This window comes from Lagenorhynchus albirostris, chromosome 2, assembly GCF_949774975.1.
Source record: "Lagenorhynchus albirostris chromosome 2, mLagAlb1.1, whole genome shotgun sequence".
Taxonomy (NCBI): Eukaryota; Metazoa; Chordata; class Mammalia; order Artiodactyla; family Delphinidae; genus Lagenorhynchus; species Lagenorhynchus albirostris.
The window spans coordinates 85,806,902-85,830,221 of NC_083096.1; the positions used below are offsets into that span (position 1 = coordinate 85,806,902).

Genomic DNA, 23,320 nt, shown 5'->3' on the forward strand with positions numbered 1-23,320 from the left:
AATGCTCATTTCTTTGTTCTTGTCTATGATATATGAATGAGTAGTTCCCATGTAGGCATCGTGTACAATTTCCTTATTTTTTCTGAAGAATATTTCTTAATGTTGTTGTTTTGTGTTGTAGTTGGTGTAATACGGTGCCCAGTATGCCGCCAAGAATGCAGACAGATAGACCTTGTGGATAATTATTTTGTGAAAGATACATCTGAAGCTCCTAGCAGTTCTGATGAGAAATCAGAACAGGTATGCTTCTCAATTTTTCTTTATGTTCCTATCTTGATATGAAAATATGAATTATAAGAAAACATGCTTGAATTGTTACATAATTTAGGGTAGTTATGCCTTAGTTTCATCTTTCAAATTGAAAATGAAGGATATCTTTATTCTACACCCTCAGACCTGGTTAAATGAGATTAAAAGTCATTACTTAAAGATTCAAATCTTGTATAGATTTTGTGTTCTGAGACTTTTTTTTACCTACCTGAATGTTTGATCTGGAAGGGAAAGGATTTTGTTGAAGAGAAATGGATAACAAAATAATTTTATTCTAGGTACAGTGAATTAGTATATTTGAGAGCAAGTTAGAAAGTTTTCACCTTTTTGTTTTGTGGATCTATATTTTGTAAATTTAATGTAGCTTAGTATTTATTTCCTCCTTTAGGTATGTACTAGTTGTGAAGACAATGCAAGTGCAGTTGGCTTTTGTGTAGAATGTGGAGAGTGGCTATGTAAGACATGTATTGAAGCACATCAAAGAGTAAAATTCACTAAAGATCACTTGATCAGGAAGAAAGAAGATGTCTCAGGTAAGATAGAAGCAGTTTTAATGATTACTATTAATCTCCCTCTTTTGCCTCTATAGCATTTCTACTTATCTTTATAAGCTTTTGATACCAATATCAGTAAGAATTTAGAAAGTTAGACAAAAATTTTGTTTAGTTTAAAAATATGTGTTTTATTTTACTGCAGAGTCTGTTGGAGCATCTGGTCAGCGCCCTGTTTTCTGCCCTGTACACAAACAAGAACAGTTGAAACTTTTCTGTGAAACATGTGATAGGCTGACATGTAGAGACTGTCAGCTATTGGAACACAAAGAACATAGGTACAGAAGTCATAATTGCTTATCAAGAAATATTATAAAAAGTTCTTGTAAAATTATTTTTCCTAAAGCAAGTATTCTATAATTTTGTTAGCATTTTAAAATTACCAGTTTTGTGTTTTATGTCTTAGAGCAAGATATATTTTTGATAAATTATTTAATGGTTTCCATATTCATACCTAATTGTTTTATGGATATTCGTTGAAAATGTATCAGTACATGGATTTGGGTTGCAAGAATGGAGTTATATTATTTCTTTGTATGCAACGCCTCTGGTTCAAATACACTTTTTTTTCAAGTGTTCTATGGGATTTAGGCTCTGGGCTGTTGTCTTAAAAGGTAATATTTCCATGGGTGTGGCTAAGTGATACCCATTTTAACATCAAAGCATAAATATACTGCTTTCATACTGGATATACAGTTTGTAGAAAAACTAGGGATTTATAAGCATCTAAGTAGCATAATTAATAATTCATTAATACATAGCTTTGTCTTTCAACCTTCTTTTACCCTCAGGATACAATAGTATTCACTTATCACCAGCCTGTTACATCTGAACTGTTCTGGAAAGTACTGAAATTTCTAGTCAGGTGTTAAGTTTGATTAACCACACTTAAATATTTGTTTTTTAACTCTAGGATGTCTTAGAGCTTTTATTAGAGCGATTGGAATTTTTTGGAATCCTCTAAAAGAAGGGGATACATTAATTCTGTTCACTAACAAGTATTGCATCTGTAGTTTGTGCCAGGCAGTTTTCCTAATCGTGCATGTTTGTTTAATTCACACCAACCACCCATGCAGTGTTGGTACTGATACCCTGACTGTTTTAAAGGTGAGCGAGAGTTCTTACAGAAAGCTTTAGTAATCTGTACAGGGTGTCCCCATAAGTGGTAGAGCCAGGATTTGAACTCCAGATCTATTTTAGCCCATATGCTCATTTTCTCCCATGTGGTATTCAGAATATAGAATACAGTGTATGGAATCTTTCAAACTTGACCTCATAGGGGTAATGCTCTTTTTTTCTTTTCCAAGGCACCTCTTACGGTTTTACAGAACATTTGTGTAGAAATGCTACTTTAAACTTCTGTATCCTTTGTTACAAAATGTCTCATCTTGCTTATGAATTGGCTAATGTTTTGCTTGAGGTGACTAATCTTGTGAATGCCTTCACCTGAGGTCCAAATCTTACCCTTGTCTTGTAATCTCAGTAAGACATTAAATTACTTTCTCACAGCTGCAGTCAGATCTTTGAGCATTTAGATTTCTTATGGCTTTTTACATTGATGGTGCGAAACAGAAAGAATAGGAACATGGCATCCTTTATCCTGTGAACAAATAGCTTCAGCCACTCCTCTCAAAGTTTAACCATGTTCCATTCTTCCCTTTCCTTCACCACTTTCCTTTACTACTCATAGCCAACTCCTAATTATCTCTTGAATGTTCTTCCCTTTTCTTTCGTTTTTTCACACCGTGATTTTCCTGGATAGACTATGGCAGAACCAATGGCACTGGACTTAAAAGCCTAGGTTCCTGTTACTACAACACATTTACAACTAGTCTCCCTGTTTTGAGTTTTATATTGTCAAATTCATTCTGTCCACATTGCTGCCAGTATCATTTGGCTAACATGTAGTTAAGCCCCACCCACCCCACCCCCTTTAAAAACACTCTTCAAAGATACCCCATAGTCAAAGTTTAAAGTGCTCATTATTGAGTCTTACCAGATTCTTTCTCTTTATCATCTGTACAAAAGTTAGGAAACAGTCCACAAGACCACCCTCTCTTCTAATACCAGCTGCAGAGTTCAGTAAAAACCCAAACATAGGGGATAACAGCATGCAGTCCACCTCATTAATATGATTTGTTATTACTTATACCTTCTTCAGTTAGAGTGGTGGCCTTGTAAACAGGATGCTTTCTGTTCACCTTGGAACCACCATCCATAAGCCAAGCAGCTCTATGTTAGCTAATAGACTTTATAGAGCACCACCTATGTGATCATAGCATTCAGCAGCTCCTCTGTGGTTCAGAAGTTATATTTAGAGGAAAAGAGGCCAGCTACCTGCTCATAAATACAATAAATACTTCTTTGCATCCTCCTGGTCGCATGTTCCTGCACAGACCATCTCTGTTTATGTGGAACGCTTCTGGGCCTTGCCTTCGTCATTAGAGTGTTCCCCTGTCACCCAAGACATTATGAGTATTTCAGGTTTCATGGTTATTTTGTGTCCTTCAGTCATAGAGTCAGTCTCAGTGCTGAATGGCAAGCTAGTAATTTTCTCTTAAATGACATAAATTTTACCATGGTATCCAGAAATTCTCTGGTCCAAAATCCTGGTGGGTCTCTGCTGAGTGGCACTGAGAGGTTTTTGCCATAAGTTTCAATCTGCGTAGGTACGTGTTGCTGACACTTCCAAAATCATGTCCGAGTGTGGATCACAGGGGCCCAAAAGCATCATGAGAAAGACTGCTTTTTGCAGTTCAGACAATGGCTGCCTTTGTTCAGGCCCCCGTTCAAATATGACCTTCTTTTGGGTAGTTGTATAGATTGGTGCTGGTAATATTCCCAGATATGAAGGGTGTGTTCTTTAAAATTCAGATATACCAACCAAATGTTGGCTTCTTGTTTAGTTCTAGGGGTAGGTGGCAGAAGCAGTTTTTTTTTTCACCTTTGGAATGTCATGGGTGGCTCCTGCCTAGGTTATTCCTAAGAATTTCACCAGTTTGGACAGGTCCTTGGACCTTTGCTATATTTAGCAACAGCTTCTGTTGGTCATGTGTGTCGCCATTGCATCTGAGTCAGTCTTACCTTCATCTTTAGTTTCTGATATTATCATGAAATTAATATAGTATATTTTTACACTCAGGACCTGCATCAAGTTTAAATCTCTTCTAAACAAATCATACCAGTAAGCTGGTGAATTGAAATAACCCTGTGGCAGTATAGTAAACATAAATTAGGGTCCTTCCACATCAAGGAAAATTGCTGTTTGGCTCTTTTTCAGAGTTAGAAAAAAAAAATTGCATGTTCAGTCACTGAGTGCCACTCTTTTTTAGTCTGCTGTATATATTTTTTGTATTGTTGAAACCGTATCAAGGACTGCTGATGCTATGGTGGCACTACCTTATTAAAACTTTAATAGTCTGCTGTTACTCTTGATGAAACATTTACTTTTTTTCTTGATGAAACTACACATGGTTATTGTACAAAGAATTCATTGATACTAGCACTCCAGCTTCTAATTTGTCATTAAAGTTGTACTCTCATTTTATCCATCAGGTATCCTATACTGTCTCAGGTCTACAACTTCTGTGGACTTGGACAGTTTTGTTTTTTTAAAAAAATATTTATGTATGTATGTATTTTGCTGTGCCAGGTCTTAGTTGTGGCACGTGGGATCTTCAAGTTGCGACATGCGGGATCTTTAGTAGCGGCATGCAAACTCTTAGTTGCGGCATGTGGGATCTAGTTCCTTACCCAGGGATCGAACCCGGGCCCCCTGCATTGGGAGCGTGGAGTCTTAGCCACCGGACCACCAGGGAAGTCCCTGGACTTGGACAGTTTTAGTGGTTTCCATGTACCATGTCTAATCAAGACTCGCCTGAAGGTGAACCTGTATGTCTTCTGTTTTACAGTACCAGTCAGACATAATATCCATTCCAGTGACATAGTCACATAAAGGAGAGATGTAACTACTTCACATAAAGTCTGTTCATATATTCCAACTTTCATCACCTTAATCCTATCAACCATCCCTCTCCTCCCAATCTAACCTTAGCTCCCATTAGGTCTTCAGCAGGTTTTAGAATCATAGCACATTGGGCCCCCATGTCAGGGAGTCCCGGAACTGTCTCTTATCCACCCCCTGGCTATTTTACCCACACAAGCGCATATTGCCTTGTGTTTTCCAGCTGGGGTTGAGCCAGAAAACCCTGGCCTCTCCTTCAGTTTTCAGGTTGATTGATCCATGGAATCGTTGCTCCAGGCAGTACAAGGTCAGGTTTCTCATTGTCATTTGCCCTCCAGCTTTTAAAATTTCTTCATACTGGGGTAAATACAACAGTTGTTTAATGCCCTTTAATGTTGGGGACCAGCAGTGGCTCCCATTGGTCCACCCAACCTCCCAAGAGTGCTACGTTAAGACCTTTGTTTCAACACCATCATTGTCTGCTTTATTCACTACCTTCCCCCCCTCCCTTTTTTTTTTTTGTTATTTTTGTTTTTGTTTTTGTTTTTTATGGTACGCGGGCCTCTCACTGTTGTGGCCTCTCCCGTTGCGGAGCACAGGCTCTGGACACACAGGCTCAGCGGCCATGGCTCACGGGCCCAGCCGCTCCGTGGCATGTGGGATCTTCCCAGACCGGGGCACGAATCCGTGTCCCCTGCATCGGCAGGCGTCCTCTCAACCACAGCGCCACTAGGGAAGCCCCCCGCCCCTTCCCTTTTTAACAGCCACCTGAAGATTTCCATCCTGCTGGGATAAATCCCTTGACTCTCCCCTTTGTCTTTCCCTATTTTCTCATGATTCACTAGTTTTCTTAATATCTGTAAGGCCCATAAAGCTGAGACAAATCTAATAAGGCTTCTCAGATTATTGCTAGGTTTTGCTGTAGTAAAATTACATGGGGGTGTCCATGTACAAGGGTCCCCCTTAATCACATTATTTAACTTGATCTTAGTAGGAGGCATACTCAGTAGATGAACATCCTGCTCTGCATAATGCTAATCTGGCGTGGCTTGCGTGTGAGAAGCATATCAGCCAATTCTTCTGGGGAGTTCTATTTGGCATTTATAGGAGAAGGACAATCGCCTGTCTGAGGGTAAAAAAAAACCTCACAGGGGCTTTTATCCAGTCCACCAAGCTAGCTGTCCCCTCAGGAATCACCTGCTGTGTATCTAGGTCATGTATAGCCATCTGTGGTTCCATAGTGAGCTGTGGGTCCTCCATCAGCTCAAACATTGCTGTTCTATTCTGCAGCATTCAAAATCAACAATACTGCCTCTAAGTAATCAGTCACTCTTACAATATTTTAGTAAAGGTTTTTTTCAGGAAGCATACAATGTCAATCCACAAAATGAGATAATTCCTTAGCATTGTAAACTCTCGTTTCATTAGTTTCTTGATTTTGTCTTTCCTCAACCCGGACTACTTTGTGACTGAAGTCATAGAGGTGCTGTCTATTTTCCCAGCATAATTTTCCCCTTTGGAATGGCCCTGAGGCTAGTGGCTGTAGCTCAGACTGGCTGAAATCTAAACTTTGCCCAGTGTCAGGATCTGTCCCAATACACTCTTTATTTTACAGATAACAATAACCAAGGAATTGTTTCATTACCTTGTTTCTTATTAGTTTGCATTTCCTTGTTTATCCAGGGAGTCAACTCCTAGGGAGTTGGAGCTACAGTTTCTAAGTTCTTTCTGTTGATAACTTTTACCTCTAATAACTGCAGCTGTAGTTCCATACCATGAGTGACTAGATAGTCATCCAGGAATCAAAGGTTCATAACCCTTGTCATCTTTTCCTTTCTCTTCCCAACCAGAAGTTTCAATGAGTCGGGATGGTTCTAGTGAATCTCACTTTTGAGGCCAACTATGAAGTTAGGGAACAATTCACAGGTCCTCCCTCACTTCTGACACCCAGTTGCAGAATTTGGGGGTCCCCAAAACCATTTGCGCTTCCTTTTTTTTTTTTTTAATTTATCTTATTCATTCTCACTTCTGACACCAGTTGCAAGTTCAGGATTTCTTAAGACTACCCTCAGATTCAGTAATTTCTTAGAACTCACTGAAAGATGTATACTGACAGTTAACATTTATTACAGTGAAAGGATACAGATTAAAATCATCTAATGGAAAGACACAGAGCAGAGTAGTCTAGGAGAGTTCTAAATGTGGAACTTCCATTTGTGTCTTCTCAGTGGAATTCTTTTTTTTTGTTTAATCTTTATTTATTCATCCATTTATTTTGGCTGCGCTGAGTCCCAGCTGTGGTGCATGGGATCTTCAGTTGTGGCATGCCAACCCTTAGCTGCGGCATGCGTGCAGGGTCTAGTTCCCTGACCAGGGATCGAACCTGGGACTCCAGTGCTGGGAGCAGGGAGTCCCACCCACTGGACCACCAGGGAAGCCCCCTCAGTGGAATTCTTAATGTAGTTAACTCCTCCTAGCAATAATGTGTGACAGCATGAAGAGAATATTGCCAACCATCAAGGCTTGCATGAGCCTTGGTGTCCAGAATTTTTTTTGGAACTCTGTCATGTAGATGTAGTTCACTGGCCACATGATTGACTGGTTTCCAGCCCCTCCTGAGGTTGAGCTGACTGTGTGACCTGAAGACTCTACCAGAAATCATATCATTAGCATATGGCCTAAGGCCTCAAGTAAACAAAGATACTTTTGTCAGACAGTACATTTCAAGGGCTTAGAGACACCCTCCCAGCTGCTGAGGGCAAAGGCCAGACTTCTCTTTGGGCAAGGTTAATTCTTTAGTACACAATCTGTTACCTCCTATTTGCACTCTTACAGAAGGTAACCCCCTGTTTTAAACTTCTCTGCCTTTACAAATGCTATTTCTTAACAGTACACTGTCAGGAGAACTATTTCTAAAAGCCAGTTTACTTCTGTGTCTTGTCTTCCCTAACACTTTCATTCCATCTTACCCACCCCGTTTCCCTGTCTGGACTTCAGGCCTTTTAGGGCTAGTTCTTTAAGGGACTTAGCTTCTCACATGCTTATTGATCAAGTCGGGTTTCCCACCTCTTCTTGAGTCACTCATGCAATTATGATAATACGTATTTTCTTAGAAAATCCCACCAGTTAGTAGAGGTTTTAAAAACATACTTGTGGGCTTCCCTGATGGTGCAGTGGTTAAGAATCCACCTGCTATTGCAGAGGACACGGGTTCAAACCCTGGTCTGGGAAGATCCCACATGCTGCGGAGCAGCTAAGCCCGCGCGCCACAACTACTGAGCCTGCGCTCTAGGGCCCACGAGCCATAACCACTGAGCCCGTGTGCCGCAACTACTGAAGCCCATGCACCTAGAGCCTGTGCTCCACAACAAGAGAAGCCACCACAATGAGAAGCCCACGCACCACAACAAAGAGTAGCCCCTGCTCGCTGCAATTAGAGAAAGCCCACGCACAGCAACGAAGACCCAACGCAGCCAAAAATAAATAAATAAAATAAATAATTTTTTTAAAAAGCCATTAAGAAAAGTTTAAAAATAAATAAAAAAGAAAAACATACTTGCTTAGAAATAGACCATAAAGATTTTACAAAAATCTGTGTTTCTATCTCTTTCTTGTTTATAATGTTGAATAGCTGAGTTTATTTCCTTATTCTTTATTAGCCTAGCCATAGATTTGAGTCTCTTGTTGGTCATTTTATTTTATTTTTTAAAGATTTTTTTGTTGTGGACCATTTTTAAAGTCATTGCTGAATTTGTTACAGTATTGCTCTGTTTTATATTTTGGTTTTTTGGCTGCGAGGCATGTGGGATCTTAGCTCCCTGACCAGGGATCAAACCTGCACCCCCTACATTGAAAGGTGAATTCTTAACCACTGGACCTAGGGAAGTCCCTATTGGTCATTTCAGTGATCCAGTTTTTGAAATTGTTTATTCTTTTTTTAAGTATTCTAACTCTCACAGTTCTCTTTTATTTTTTATTTTATTTATTTTTTGCTGTACGTGGGCCTCTTACTGCTGTGGCCTCTCCCGCTGCGGAGCCCAGGCTCCAGACGTGCAGGCTCAGTGGCCGTGGCTCACGGGCTCCGCGGCATGTGGGATCCTCCTGGACCGGGGCACGAACCTGTGTCCCCTGCATCGGCAGGCGGACTCTCAACCACTGCGCCACCAGGGAAGCCCTCTCTTTTATTTTTATTCTTTGCTTAGCTTAATTTCATTGTACTTCTTTTAGGTTCTTATGCTGAATCTTGACTTTATCAAAAAGATGTGAATTTTTCATTTATTTATTTATCTATCTATCTATTGCTGCATCGGGTCTCATTGCTGCGCGCGGGCTTTCTCTAGTTGCGGCAAGTGGGGGCTACTCTTCGTTGCAGTGTGTGGGCTTCTTATTGCAGTGGCTTCTCTTGTTGCAGAGCGCAGGCTCTAGGTGCACAGGCTTCAGTAGTTGTGGCACGTGGGCTCAGTAGTTGTGGCTCACAGGCTTTAGAGCACAGGCTCAGTAGTTGTGGCGCACGGGCTTTGTTGCTCCGCAGCATGTGGGATCTTCCTGGACCAGGGCTCAAACCTATGTCCGCTGCATTGGCAGGAGGATTCTTAACCACTGAGCAACCAGGGAAGCCTGTGAATTTTTCTTTGATTAAAATTTAGCCTCATTCCAGAATCATTATTGACTTACCTCCTCTATATAAGAATTTGGGGTCCCCTGCCACCCACCCACCCTTTTAAAGGTGATTGTTGCATAGTATAGTGATACAGGTAATGAACTTTGGTGTGTGTGTGTGCAAGTGTGTATCTTCAAATGGAGAATATGTAGTACCTTCCTTATAAGATGGCTGTGAGGATTGAGTTGAGAATTGTACCTGTAAAGTGCTTAAGACAGTAAGGGCTCAATAATAGTCTGTTACATTTCATTTATTTATGGCCATGCTGGGGGGCTTGTGGGAATTCCCTGACCAGGGGTTGAACCTGGACCCTCAGCAGTGAAAGCCCTGAGTCCTAACTACTGGACCACCAGGGAATTCCCTATTTTTTTTTTTTTTTTTAAAAAAATGCTTTATTGAGATCTTTGGTTTTCTTTATGGCCTCGTAAATTGTTTTCAAAAAGGAAAACATCTATAGAACTTTATGAAATTTTGTACCTCAAAGCACTTCATGATTTCTAGCTAAACCAAGGCATTATCCCTCCTCCTTCTAGTAATTCTCTTCACAGTACATGAATAAAAAATGTATAGACTTATAAAGGACAAGAATGAGAGAAGAGACACCAATGGAGGTTTCCGTTAATTTTTCAAAACCAGGGAAATGGATCGAATATTTGTTGGATCTGATGATTTACCTAGTAGAGTTGAGCCAACTACAACCCAAGGGCATGCAAATGAGATATAAAGGAAGCTACTTGATTTATTTCCTAGAAACCTATGGTGGCTCGGGATCTAGAGGTGATAGGTATCACAAAAGTTGGGCTTATTCTCTGGATAAGTAGAATCAGAGGCCCTGGACTTGGGGATATTAGGTCTAAATTGAGGGTGGGGATGAGGTACTTGGCTGAAATTGGGGAGATTAAAGGATCAATCTGCACACTAAACTGTGAGACATTCACTTACCTCGCCTTGCTTCCAGATTGCCAGTAGTGAACTTTTCCATTTCACTATTCTTCCCTACTCTGCTGTCTGGAATTAGAGGCTTTGTCACTCTGGAGAAAGTGAATAATTAGAAGAGGCCTCCTAATGTTGCCGTTTGGGGTTCATTTCTGATGAAAAAGATTGCCTTACAGTGAACCCCATCAGTTCATAAGTTCTGCTCTCTCTCTCACACATGATTCTGAGCAGTTTTAAAGTATATTTAGGGACTTCCTTGGTCATCCAGTGGCTAAGACTCCCCATTCCCAGTGCAGGGGGCCTGGGTTTGATCCCTGTTCAGGAAACTAGATCCCACATGCCTCAACTAAGAGTTTGCATGTCGAAACGAAGATCCCGTGTGCCGCAACTAAGACCCGATGCAGCCAAATAAATAAGTAAATACTGACATATTAAAGTATATTTAAATATAAAAGGATATGAATGGATGGAAGGATCATCTGACATTTGATGAGAGCCACTGTCATATGCCATCCATTGTGGGATAGTTGAGAATTCTCAACTTCTCTCTCTTGTCTGGCTTCAAATATAGAGACTGTAAAATCTAAGTATTTCCTTTCTCAGCATTCCTGGCATTAGGGTACCTCTGATCCACAGTTTATGCCCCCAAAATAGAAACAGAATTCTGTTTAGAGGTTGATTTTCAGAAAGTTTTTACCTTCCTGACAAAAGGGACAGATGTTGCTGGTGTCATCCATCTTCCTCCTTTTTCCTTCCTTGAATTTGGATGTGATGCCTGGAATTCTGACACCATTATATACTCATGAGGATAAAGCCAAGATCATTTCAGTGATTCTAACTTTGATGTTGTTAAACTAACACCATCAACTGCCTACATTTGGTCTTGTTATGTGAGCCACTATTAGTCCCTACAGCTGTACATACTTCTGATCGACACAGCTGCCCTCATGAAAGGACATAACATAATACAAGGGCAAAAGGAAGTGCGAAATAAAAATTATGATGTTCTGAAAAATGGCAAGCTATTGGTCACAAATTAAGGATAGAATCTCCACAAAAGAAGTAATTAAAGGGACTTCCCCAGAGGTCAGGTGGTGAAGACTCCATGCTTCTGCTTCTACTTCAGGGGGTGCAGGTCTGATCCCTGGTCGGGTTTGATACCTGTTCAGGGAGCTAAGATCCCACATGCCGAGCAATGTGGCACCCCCCCAAAAAAAAATTAAAATAAGAAGGAGCTCTTGGAAGTATGATAGGTGAAAAAAATTAATAGGTTTGGTAGATAAATTCTATTTAGTCTCCTAGAAAATAAAACAAAAAGAAGATTTTAAAAAGATTTAAAAATTACAAGAGATCAACTGCCAGCTAGTACAAATTATAGAAAAAGAAATGAAAGAAATTATCAAATAAATAATACAAGAAATTCTCCTACGAACCTAGAATTGCCAATCTGAAATGACCCATTTAATGCCCAGTATGATGCTAGTAAAAGGCTTCTATCAAAGCTGTGTATCATCATCATAAGATGACGATATGCTATGGGTTAAAATGAAGATCAACAGAGTTTCCAAAGAATTGAAGTAGGTAACCTGCAATGAAATGGAAATCTAAATATGATCTTTAAAAATAGCAATACTAGGAGGTAGAAGATGGTGGAACTGTAACTTCAAAAGTTGAGGGGGGTGATAAAAAAAATTAAAAAGTTGTGGGGTGAGAGGGAAAGATTTTCAACCTAGAATTCTATATCTAAACTTAATCAGTGTGAGAGTAAGATGTAAACATTTTTCAGCATGCAAGTATTCAGAAACTGCCTCCCATACACCTCTTTCTGGAGAGCTATTAGAGAATGTGATCCACAGAAATGTTAATAAGCCAAGAAAGTGAATGGGAATGCCCAGATGACAGCTGTGCAGGAGCTAGTTTAGACTGAAGCATGAGGACTAAGGACCCCATTAAGGATGTCTCCAGGAAAAAATGGAACCACTTCTATTAAATTTGTTATATTAGGTCATTTGAAAAATAATATTGACAAGTTTTTGACATACCTGATGGAACATGAGAAACATTAGGAATCAATACATTGAGAATTAAGTCAGTATTCCAAAAGAAAAAAAGTTCAAGAAAAGAAATTACTCTTATTATACTCCTTGGCTCATCGTTGGACAGTGTTTACAATCATTTATTAATTCAACAAATAGTTGCATGCTTATTGAGTGCCAGGCATGGTATATTTCTGTGAACAAAGTAAAGTCACTGTCCCCAAAGACTTAGTTTTTCATGGTAGAGTCAAACAAATAGTGAATATATCAGGTGGTAATTGTCATAGAGAAAAATAAAGCTGGGAATTTGGAACAGAGCATGTGAGCATGCAGGTTTGTAGGTTTTTATTTTAAATTAGGGTGGTTTCAAAAAGCTTCGGTGATGAAGTGGGATTTGAGTAGAGACTGAAGGAAGAATGGGAGCAGGCCTTGCTTAAATTTGGCAGTGAGGAGCATGCTTCAGGTAGAGAGAAAGCAAGTGCAAAGGGCCAGAGATAGTAGCATATTTGACATCTTTGAGTAACTGTATGGTCTGAGTGCAGTTAACAAGGGGAAGATTGCTATCAGATGAGTTCAGGGGCAGGAAGGGCCAAATTATTTAGTGATTTGTAGGTTATGGTAAGAATGTTGCTTTTTACTCTGAGTCAGATGCTCAAGCTTTTGAGCGGTGGAATAATTTGACTGATTGTTTTAAAAAGGATCGCACTAGCTCTAGTGAGAGATTAAAGAAAGAGCAAGGACAGAATCACAAGATTAAGTTAGGAGGTTGTTCTTAATAATTTTGGCAAGAAATAATGGTGGTTTAGACTAACACTAGAGATATAAAGATATAATCCAGTTCTAAATATATTTTGAACTTGATGCCTGAAAAAGATAATGTGGATTTGCTGATATATGGGTTGTATGAGATACCAATAACACCAAGAGTTTTGGCTTTCAGTTTACCAAGAATAATGGAAGATTAGGATTGAATTTACTGAGGTATGGAAGACTGTGGGAAGACATTGTTTGTTAGGTGTATTTAGGGAGTTGATAGTTAAGTTTTGGCCATATTAAATTTGAGATCTTGTAGTAATATAAACACTGACTATTTTATGATAAAATCAGATTGGGCTTGATAGAAGTAGGGAGGATGGTGGTATGTGTTGAATTCTTAATTGTGTTTAATTGATAAAGCTATATAATAAAGGCCTATCATTTTGGAAGGCATCCCATAGACCTTCTGCCCCCATCATCACAGATTGGAGAAGGTCCTCACACTCAGTGTGCCTTCTCAGAACTTCTCTGTTCCCTTCACTCTGTCATCATGAGGCAAGATGTAACATATACATTTGGAGTGAGTTTGCGTCTCCCGAAATGAGGGTCACGACTAAACCTTCGCATTCTAAGACCACACAATTCTGACTCTTCTATCCTCATCTGTAGTGAAGATGTGATTGACTTGCTAGAACTAGAATTTCTTCTCCATTAACAGATTAAAAGAGAAAGCCCTAGGCCCCACCCCTGTTTACCACCAATATTTGCAATTTCTCCATTATTATCTGCTTTAAATCTGCTAGGACTAATATTATTATGTTCTTTATCCCTGTTTGTCATCCAAGAAAAGCCCCACACTCCCAGGTCTCCCCTCATCTGCCATGCTTTAATTCCCATAAGGCTCCCACGTGGCAGTTTCTGCTACTTTGTTCTCTGTGATTCATGGTTTGTCATCAGCAGGATTTCTATATCCTCAACCTCTTTTTTGATCCCTTTCTGTACCTCCTTTGCTATAATGGAAACAGGACTCTAGGACATTGCTCCCTCTGCAGTCTTTTTAACCGGTGGCTTTTTTTTTTTTTTGCGGTACGCGGGCCTCTCACTGTTGTGGCCTCTCCCGTTACGGAGCACAGGCTCCGGACGCGCAGGCTAAGCGGCCATGGCTAACGGGCCCAGCTGCTCTGCGGCATGTGGGATCTTCCCGGACCGGGGCACGAACCCGTGTCCCCTGAATCGGCGGGCGGACTCTCAACCACTGCGCCACCAGGGAAGCCCCATGGCTGTTTTTTCTTTGACATCCCGTGTATTACTAGGCCTGGAGATGTGAGGTAGGTCTTCTCTTTGCTATTTTTTAGACCATTCTTCCTCCTTCCTCCCTGAAAAATCTCTAAATGTAGTGCTATCATTCTTATCCCTCATTGATACTGTCACATAAAACCCTTGGGTCATTCCACTTTATCTCTTACAGATTTTAGTTCCTAACTCAGTGGCAATCTGTGGTATTCTATTATTGTCTTAATTCCTGGCAATTTTAATATACTTAGATTTGATCCTTCTGACACTCTGGTCTTTGCTTTTTGAACTCCTTTCTAAGGTTTATGCCCTCTACATTGCCACTCACACCTGAGACCATATACTAGACCTTGGCATTTCCAATAGTTATGTTCAGTTTTAAGCATTCCTCTTTGTAAACACATATCCCATGATTCTAGCTCATTCTGCTCAGTACCAGACTTCAGTTATTCACCATACAGTGACTTATTTTAATCCATTGATTGTACTACCCTTTCACTTTACCTCATTTCTTTATGTTCTCACTTAACCCATTTTCAGTTTAATTTAATGGCTAATCATTTTCACTCCCTTGCTTTTAGCCTTGACTCCCATATCCCACTTGGTTGAACTCCCTTGGCAAAACCACCATCCTGACTAAACTCAACTTCCATCATGCTTCGCTTATGCAGTGGAATATCACAGGAGAAAAAACACATAATGACACCAGCTAGTCTCACTCTCAGTTCATGACCACTTAACCTCAGATAGACCCTAATGTTGCCTGGCAATCGTGCTGTGCATTCACACCTTTTCTGTCTTAAATGTCCAACTTTCACCCTCTATTCTCACTCCCAAATATTCGTATTGCTTCCTACTTTATTGAGAAAAATGAAACAATCAAAAGAGTACTTGTGCAGACTCCCTCTACCACATTTACTTTTCTGCAAACACTTGTACCCACATTTCTACATTTCTGTCTTATCTTAATTAAACTCTCTTCCTCTATAAAGCCATTTGCTCCAATTAACACACACTTAGATTCCATCTCATTTTATGTAGCTGGGGACATTGCTTCAGCAGTTTGGCCTTTTCTCTGCCGGTTTCAGTTTTTTCAGTCTCTAGCAGTCACTCCCATCAGTATTTCAATATTCTGCTATTTTTTCTTCCATCTTTAAAATGAAGGAAAACACAAGACTTTCTCTTTAACCTACTTTCCCTGCTAACAACGGCCCCTGTTGCTCCTTGCAGCAAAACTTTTTGAAAGTATTGCTTGTAATCATGGTCTCCATTTTCTCCTGTCCCATTCTCTTAAATATACATATTTGACTATCATCATTCTCCCAGCAGTGTTCAAGATCACAAATAACCATTGCATTACTAAACCTAGAGGTCATTTCTGTCATCATCTTATATATTAGCAACATTTGACATGGCTGATCATTCCCTTAATACGTTTCATTTACTTCACTACCAGGAGACCACATTCTTTCAGTTTTCCTTTTACCACGCTGATTACTTCTTCTCAGTCTCATTTGCTCATTTTTCTGGATTCCTAATTTTGAATGTGCCAGGCCTTACTCCATGATATACAACTACAGTCTTATGGCTTTAAATACCATCCATATGCTGGTGATGTTCAAATTCCTATTTCTGGCTTAGTACTGTCTCCTGAACTTTCAGATCTGTCTGTTCTACAGACTGTAACATCTCTACGTGAGTGTCTGCTTTCTCATATAATACAGTAAACCCTTTAACAGCACGGGTTTGAATTGTGTGGGTCCACTTATATGTGGATTCTTTTCACTAAATACATACTACAGTGCTACACAATCCAAGGTTGGTTGAATCCGCAGATGTGGAATCATGGATGAGAAGGTCAACTGAAAAGTCATACTTGGATTTTTGACTGCACGGTCAGTTGGGATCGCTAACCTCTGCATTGTTCACGGGTCAACTGTTTATCCAAAATTGAACTGATACCTTCTCCCAACCTTTTTCACTGGCAGCCTTGCCCCATCTCAATTTGTTGCAATTGCATTTTTTTTGTTGCGTAGGCCAGAAATCTTGGCATCATCCTTGACTCCACTGTTTTCTCATACCCAAACCCAAACATATCAGAACATCTTTTTGGCTCCACCTTTAAAATATATCCCCAAATCCCACAACTTCTACTACCTCATTGCTGTTAGCTCCATTGCTACTAGCCTGGTCTCAGCCACCATCATTTCTTGTATGGATTACTACAGTAGTCTCCTAAATCATCCCCATGCTTCTAATATTATCCCTCATCAGTTTACTAGAGATTCAGTTTACTAGAGATTTACTTTGAGATTCACTAGAGTGAATCTCAAATCAGACTGTGTGACTTCCCTGCCCAAAAGTAGTGGTTCTCTTGTTCAATAAGAGTAAAAGTCAGATTCCTTATAGAGGCCTATATACACGCATTTCATCTGTTACTATTCTTACCTCTCACTCTGCTACAGCTACACTGGCTTTCTTGCTGATTCTAAAACATGCCAGAGATGCTATTACCTGCCTATTTTCTCTAACTAGAACTTTCTTGCTCCACCTGTTTGCATAGCTAACTTTCATATATCCATCAAGTCTCTGTTTAAATGTAACTTTGCCAGTGAGATCTACTCTGATCACTGTATTTAAAATTGCAAATTGCCCCTTCACTCCTAATCTGCCTTACCCTGCTCTGTATATTTTTATATAGAGCACTTATCACCTTCTAAACATATTCTATAATTTATAGCTTGTTTTTATTTTTTGTGTTCTTCCCATTAGAATGTAAGCTTCGTGAGGGAAGGTGTCTTTGTTTTATTCACGAAGTCCCAGGAGCCTATAACAGTATTTGACACAAATTTATACATTTCACCTGTTGAATAAATATTTGTTAATATAGATAGAGGAAAAAAAGAGGTGCTGCCTGGATATAGGAATTACCAATTATATGTTGTGTATTTTTATTGCATAAGTAGTTGAGGGCTCCTTGCTCTCTCTTTTAATTGGAAGCTCTTGCTCTTTTAATTGGAATGTTTAATCCTGTTACATTTAACGTATTTAGTGATAAGGTTAGGTTTAACTTTTTTATTTTCTCTTGTGTTTTGTTCTGTTGTTTCTTTCCTGCCATCTTTTAAGTTAAAACTTCTTTGGTATTTCATTTTATATCTACTTTTGGCTTTTTAAGGTGTACCTCTTTATTATTTTCAGTGATTGCTCTAGGGCTAATGATACGCAGCTTTAACTTAAAGCCTACTTAAAATATTGTACTATTTCTCACTTCACAAATAACCTTACAAAAGAATAATTCCGTTTATCAAATCCTCATCCTTTGTACTAATGCTGTATCATTTATTCATAAATGCATTATAAACCCTACCTTCCAGTGTTTTTTTAAATGTTTAGACTCTTAAGGAAATTATGAGGAGAGAAAATAAAAGCCCAGTCTTTTATATTTACCCATTTATTACTATTACTGTTTCTCTACGTCTTTTATCATGTTCCTTTGTCCTGAAGAATATTCTTCAGCATTTCTTGTTTTGTAGGTCTGTTGGCAATGAATACTCTTAGCTTCCATTCATTAGAACATCCTCAGTTTGGAGGGATATTTGCACTATTTATAGAATTCTGGATTGACAGTTTCTTCTTTCAACATGTAAAAGCTGTCATTACTTTGTATTCCGGCCATCTTTGTTTTTAATTATATCATTCATACTGTTCTTGCCTGAATGTTGTTTGACCGTTCTCTGGCTGCTTTCAAGATTTTCTTTGGTCTTCACCATTTGAACCATGATGTATTTAGGTATGTATTTCATTCTGTTCATCCTGTGTGTGTTTCACTGAACTTCTTGTACCTATAAGTTTATGGTTTTCATCAAATTTGGAAAGTTGGCCATTTAAAAAAATTTTTCTCTCCACATTCTTACTGTCTTCTGGGACACCAGTTACACGTATGTTAGACCCTTGATTTTGTCACACAGGTCCCTGAGGCTTTGTTCATTTTCCTTCAGTCTATTCTCTCCCTTCTTCAGATTTTATAACTTTTCATTTGTCCTCATTTTCACTCACCCTTTCTTCAGTCATCTCCCATTTGCTACCAGACCCATGCAGTGAGTTATTTCATTTCAATTATTATACTTTTCTAGAATTTCCATTTTTTAAAATACTTTCTATTTCTCTGCTGGGATTTATTATCAGTTCATTCATTAAGAACCTGTTTTCAGTTAAATTTTAAATAAATATCCAGTAGCCCATTTGAGATCTTTGCTAAATATAGCATTTGGACTGTCTTGGTGACAGTGCCTATTGAATATGTTTTTCTTTACTCTGAGTCATACTTTCCTGTTTCTTGGAATACCTAGTGATTTTTAATTAAGATTTGGACATTGTGGATGATATATTATAGAAACTCTGAATTGTTTTTATCTTCCTCTTCAGACTGTTGATTGTTGTTCTAGCAGGCAGTTAAATTACTGGCTGATCACCTTGATCTTGTGTAAGCTTGGTTTTATCCTTTGTCAGGAAGGATCTGTGGAAAGCCAGGGTATTTCCCAAGCCCCTCTCAACTTCTATAATCTATTTCTTGGAAGATCTTGTGAAGGCTTGATTTTAGGCTTTGTTAGGACAGGATAGGCCTAGGATAGAAATTATTCCAAGTATAGTCCTTTCATTTAATGTGTAGGCTTTCTGATTTCTCATGTAGATGCCTGGGGAGTTGAACAAAATCAATTCCTCCTCTGGCTCAGCTGGAATTCTGTCTCCCAGAACTGCTTGACCTCTAGTTTCTGTCTTACAATGTCAGCTTTATAGCAGCTGCTCTCTGTTAATCCTTGCATAATCTCATCCTGTGTACGTACAGCCCAGATGTTTGCTAAGGACTTGGGAGGAAGGAGGAATTCACTTTTCCTTCTCCCTTCACCCCCACTCTCCAACCTCACCCCACATGGCTCCTTCCATTCTAGTGCCTTGCTCCATGGATTCCAATGGCTCAGGTTGTCCCAGGCCCTCATTTCTGCCTCCTCAGCTCAGAGAGACTTCTGTGTTCTGCTTGGTCTCCAGCCCTCTGTGCTGTTATCATGTAATTGTCTACAGACAGACAAGTGCTCTCTAAGGAACTGCAGAATTTTTCTGCATGTAGTCCAATGATTGAATATAGTTGTACCATGTATTTCTGTCTTATTTTATAGTTTTTGGTGGCAGGGCTAGTCTGGTGCCAGTTATTCTGTCATGGTTAATGGTGGAAGTCACTTTTGTTCCACCTTAATATTTTTTAATCCCTGATTGCAGTTTTCTGTATAGTTAGAGAAGGGTGTTTGTAGATTGTTTTTGAGGATCAATATGGTTTAAGAGAGTGTGGTTGCTTAGAATCTAATATCAGACATTTTTGTTAAAGAGTAACAGAAGTATAGTTTATGGTGACAGTCACTTGACTGGAACTATATAAGTGAAATTTCTCTAAAATATTTTCCTAAAGAAATACCTGTCCTTGGAATTAGGCTTTTAAATTAAAAAAAAATGGATGGACATTTTGTGATCAGGAAGTTTGTTTGTTTGTTTGTTTGTTTTGCAATACGCGGGCCTCTCACTGTTGTGGCCTCTCCCCTTGCAGAGCACAGGCTCCAGACGTGCAGGCCCAGCGGCCATGGCTCACGGACCCACCCGCTCCGCGGCATGTGGGATCTTCCCGGACCGGGTCACGAACCCGTGTTCCCTGCATCAGCAGGTGGACTTTCAACCACTGCGCCACCAGGGAAGCCTGATCAGGAAGTTTTGAGGAGCAGACATCAATTGGCAGAGTGGAGAAAGTGGGGACAGGGTGGGTAGGGTCCACAACATCACCCCCTCTTCCCTCTTGATGGGGGGAAGGGGTGAGGCAAAGGAACTCCAATCATGCTGTATCTAGATGCATGTGAGGGCTTTGCGGGGTAACCCTCCCTGCATGTTTTATCTCATAACCCTCCATGCATGCTTTATCTGAGTCTCCACCCCCAGAATCTCCAGCTTTTGAAAGTGGCCTGGATAAAGAAGTTGTTGTACTCTTAAAGAAGGGTATGGAATAATATTTCCCATGCCAAAGTGAAAATTAAGCATGAGACCAGATTGATGGACCCAAACCGCAAGCCACTACATTCTTTGGGAGGGAATATCTCAGGGGTAAGGCAGGGTTTTCCACATCTTGTCTCTCATAACCCCTTCTTGGGATAGGGTGCTGAGAAGTGTCCCAAGCAGTGGGTTGTGTGATGATAGGTGAAAGGGGTGGTTGAAGGAACAGCTGCAGACCTGCTGCTTCTAAGCTCACTCCTACCGCATTCTGGGCCAATACAATTTTATTTATTTGCTCCCTCGGATGACTGTACCTTGTGTCCCACTTTCTCCAGTATGCCAGCTGCACTAGCTGTTTGCGGATGACGTATCTTGTGCATTTAACTTTTTTTTCCATAATAGAAATATTCTAGTTTTGTATTTTTGTGTATTTTAATCTAAGGCCCTCATTCCTGCACTGTGTTCTTAGGAGGTATGTGAGCAGTCTCAGGGATAAGTTGGCAGCAGCTCCGGGTCTGCACAGCAGGAATACTTTTTATTACTGTATCACCAGAGAGAACAACTGTTTGGAGTGTATAGCCTATTGAGCTACCTCATTTTTGCCAATTAGAGCTGGATTTTCTGCCATAGTGTCCTCTTGAAACTCCTCCATCTTAAGTGTTTCATGGGAGACTGGGTTTTAACTGGGTTGCCCCATGACTTGGTCTCCTTCTACTGAAAGATTGGAAATTGGTCTGAACAGGAAAAGGTGGTGCAGAGAGGTTAGGAGAGGCTGGGCCAGGTAAAAGGCGCAGAGAGGGGAAGCCAAGATTAGGCGAAGGCCCGTCTGTATGTGTGATAAAGGGCTCCTGTTCCAGACCTCTAATCCCAGGGCACAGGAATCGCTTTACATACTAGATCCATCCTTCACTGGATTAGGCTAGGCCTATATGCACAACAGGGTATAAGTGTGTGTTTTTGTAAAAAAAAAAATGTGAGTTGGTAAGGATAGGTTTTAAGAACGATGCCTCTGTACTCATCTTGGGCTGCCCAGGTATGGATATATGAAGCAAGGACAAGATCCTTAACCTTTAACAATTCTGGACCTTTCCTCCTTGGCTTCCAGAGAGACCATCAGCAATGACTTGTTTGTGGTTACCAGAGCCAGTGTCCTGCCCTGCTGCAGCAGTTATTAGTGTCATGGTAGCTAAAGGAGAGTGGGTGTTGTTTACATGCTGTGAGATCACTGCAAACCCACCTCACTGTTGTAACGGGGCAAATGCAGTAGAACTCATTGGGTGATGTACGTCTGATCCTGGGTTCTTGTTTCCACCAATTGCTGCCCCCCTCTAGTTATTGTATTTGGGTTTCATAGGACTTCACAAGTAGCTGATTTGGTGATTGCTAGGTGGCCTAGTTTGTGTAAATATAATGTGTTGATCTTTTCCATGTTCTTTTGGGGTTTTATTGTTTACAAACTTCTTTTTATATTGAGAAAAATAGCCAAAGCATCTTTGACAAAAGGTTCTGCACCACGCAGAAAGATCTGAAACATAAGCTTGGGGACCTCTCTTCTTGAAGTGGGGGGTGGGTCTTGAACCACACTTCCTTTTGTGTTCCCCTTCTCCTATTTCGAACACGAGATTCTGTCCTAAACACTAGATTCCTACCCCCTCCTCTATTTCCCCGTCATGCCCCTCCTCCCCCCACAAACAGCCCATACACCATACATTTAATTTGTGTAGTATCTGCAGTTAAACGATTTGTGCACAAATCCTGAAGTAAGAACTCTCCATCCCTTGTTCCCAGTCTCTTGAATCATGACCATTCCTTGATGTGATTCATGCCAAACAGACTGTTGTCTTTGGATGGATTAAAACCTACTTTAATCTCTAATCCTAGGGTAGAGAGAAGCAATGAGGGGGCCTTCTGTGTAGAAAGTGGCGTCGGGAGACCACAAAAGGAAAGATGAATGTATATCCATGTCACTCAGGAACTTTTATACAGGTGAAAGAAACATGTAAAGTGGCCACAAGATTGTTTAATAGGAGACGGATGAATGTAATTCCATGTTTACTGCTAGAAACCAAAGCTTTGTGTGAAATCTTGAATTTATGGGGAGGGAAGGAAGGTAGAAAAGCACGTACATGTCTGTTCTTTCCCTCATCCCTTCTCCACATTCCTGAACTGCAGGAGACTGAGCCCGCTTGAGCTTTGGTGACTCCATCTGGGGAGTGTTCTATTTGATGGTTGATTTTGCTGTGCCAGGTACTTCCTTTCCCATTTGCTATCATTTTGTAACACACATGCTGATCCTTTCCCCTTCCCCTTCTTTTCCCTGGGAAAATTCAATGAATAAAGACTTACTGGTACTGGGGGAAAAAAAAAAACGGGAGGACAAATGAATGGATAGATTAGGTTTAGAGAATATATTCGCAATCCTATATGTATATTAGAACTACCTATGGAGCTTTAAAAAACAGATGCCTTAGTCTGGCTCTAGACTGGTTAAATAAGAATCTTAAATTACATCCTGGGTATCAAAAATTTTTTTACAGTATATTAGTAATACTGGTAAATCATCCCAGGTGGTTTTTGTTATTCAGTGGAGATTGAGAACAACTACTTCAGGAGAACTTTTGCCAAACTGGGTTTTTAGTTTTGCTGTAAATTCTCCTAAAGTTCAAAAAAGCCTTTCAGATGTGATCCAACTAGCTAGTAGAAATGACATACAAATTCATATCTACTATCAGTCTTCTCAGGAAGGGCTATGGCAACAAATCAAGATTTCCTATCCAAACATATTGTTTTCATGAGATGCATTTATTGTCAGAGAAAAAGCAGC

The 23,320-nt window shown here is 40.0% G+C and overlaps 1 protein-coding gene across 18 annotated transcripts in view; it reads left to right on the forward strand.

Moving 5' to 3' along the window:
* TRIM33 (tripartite motif containing 33) overlaps positions 1-23,320 on the forward strand; it is a 181,661-nt gene that overhangs the window by 63,341 nt on the left and 95,000 nt on the right. For 17 of the 18 annotated variants that reach the window (XR_009538828.1, XR_009538832.1, XR_009538830.1 and 14 more), the window contains exons 2-4: positions 122-240; positions 659-803; positions 967-1,099. Coding sequence is in view for 11 of the 18 variants with exons in the window: in XM_060139271.1 (XP_059995254.1) it covers positions 122-240; positions 659-803; positions 967-1,099 (397 nt within the window). In the remaining 7 variants the exon portion in view is untranslated. The remainder of the gene's footprint in view (positions 1-121; positions 241-658; positions 804-966; positions 1,100-23,320) is intronic. The other variant, XM_060139280.1, reaches the window with a different exon arrangement.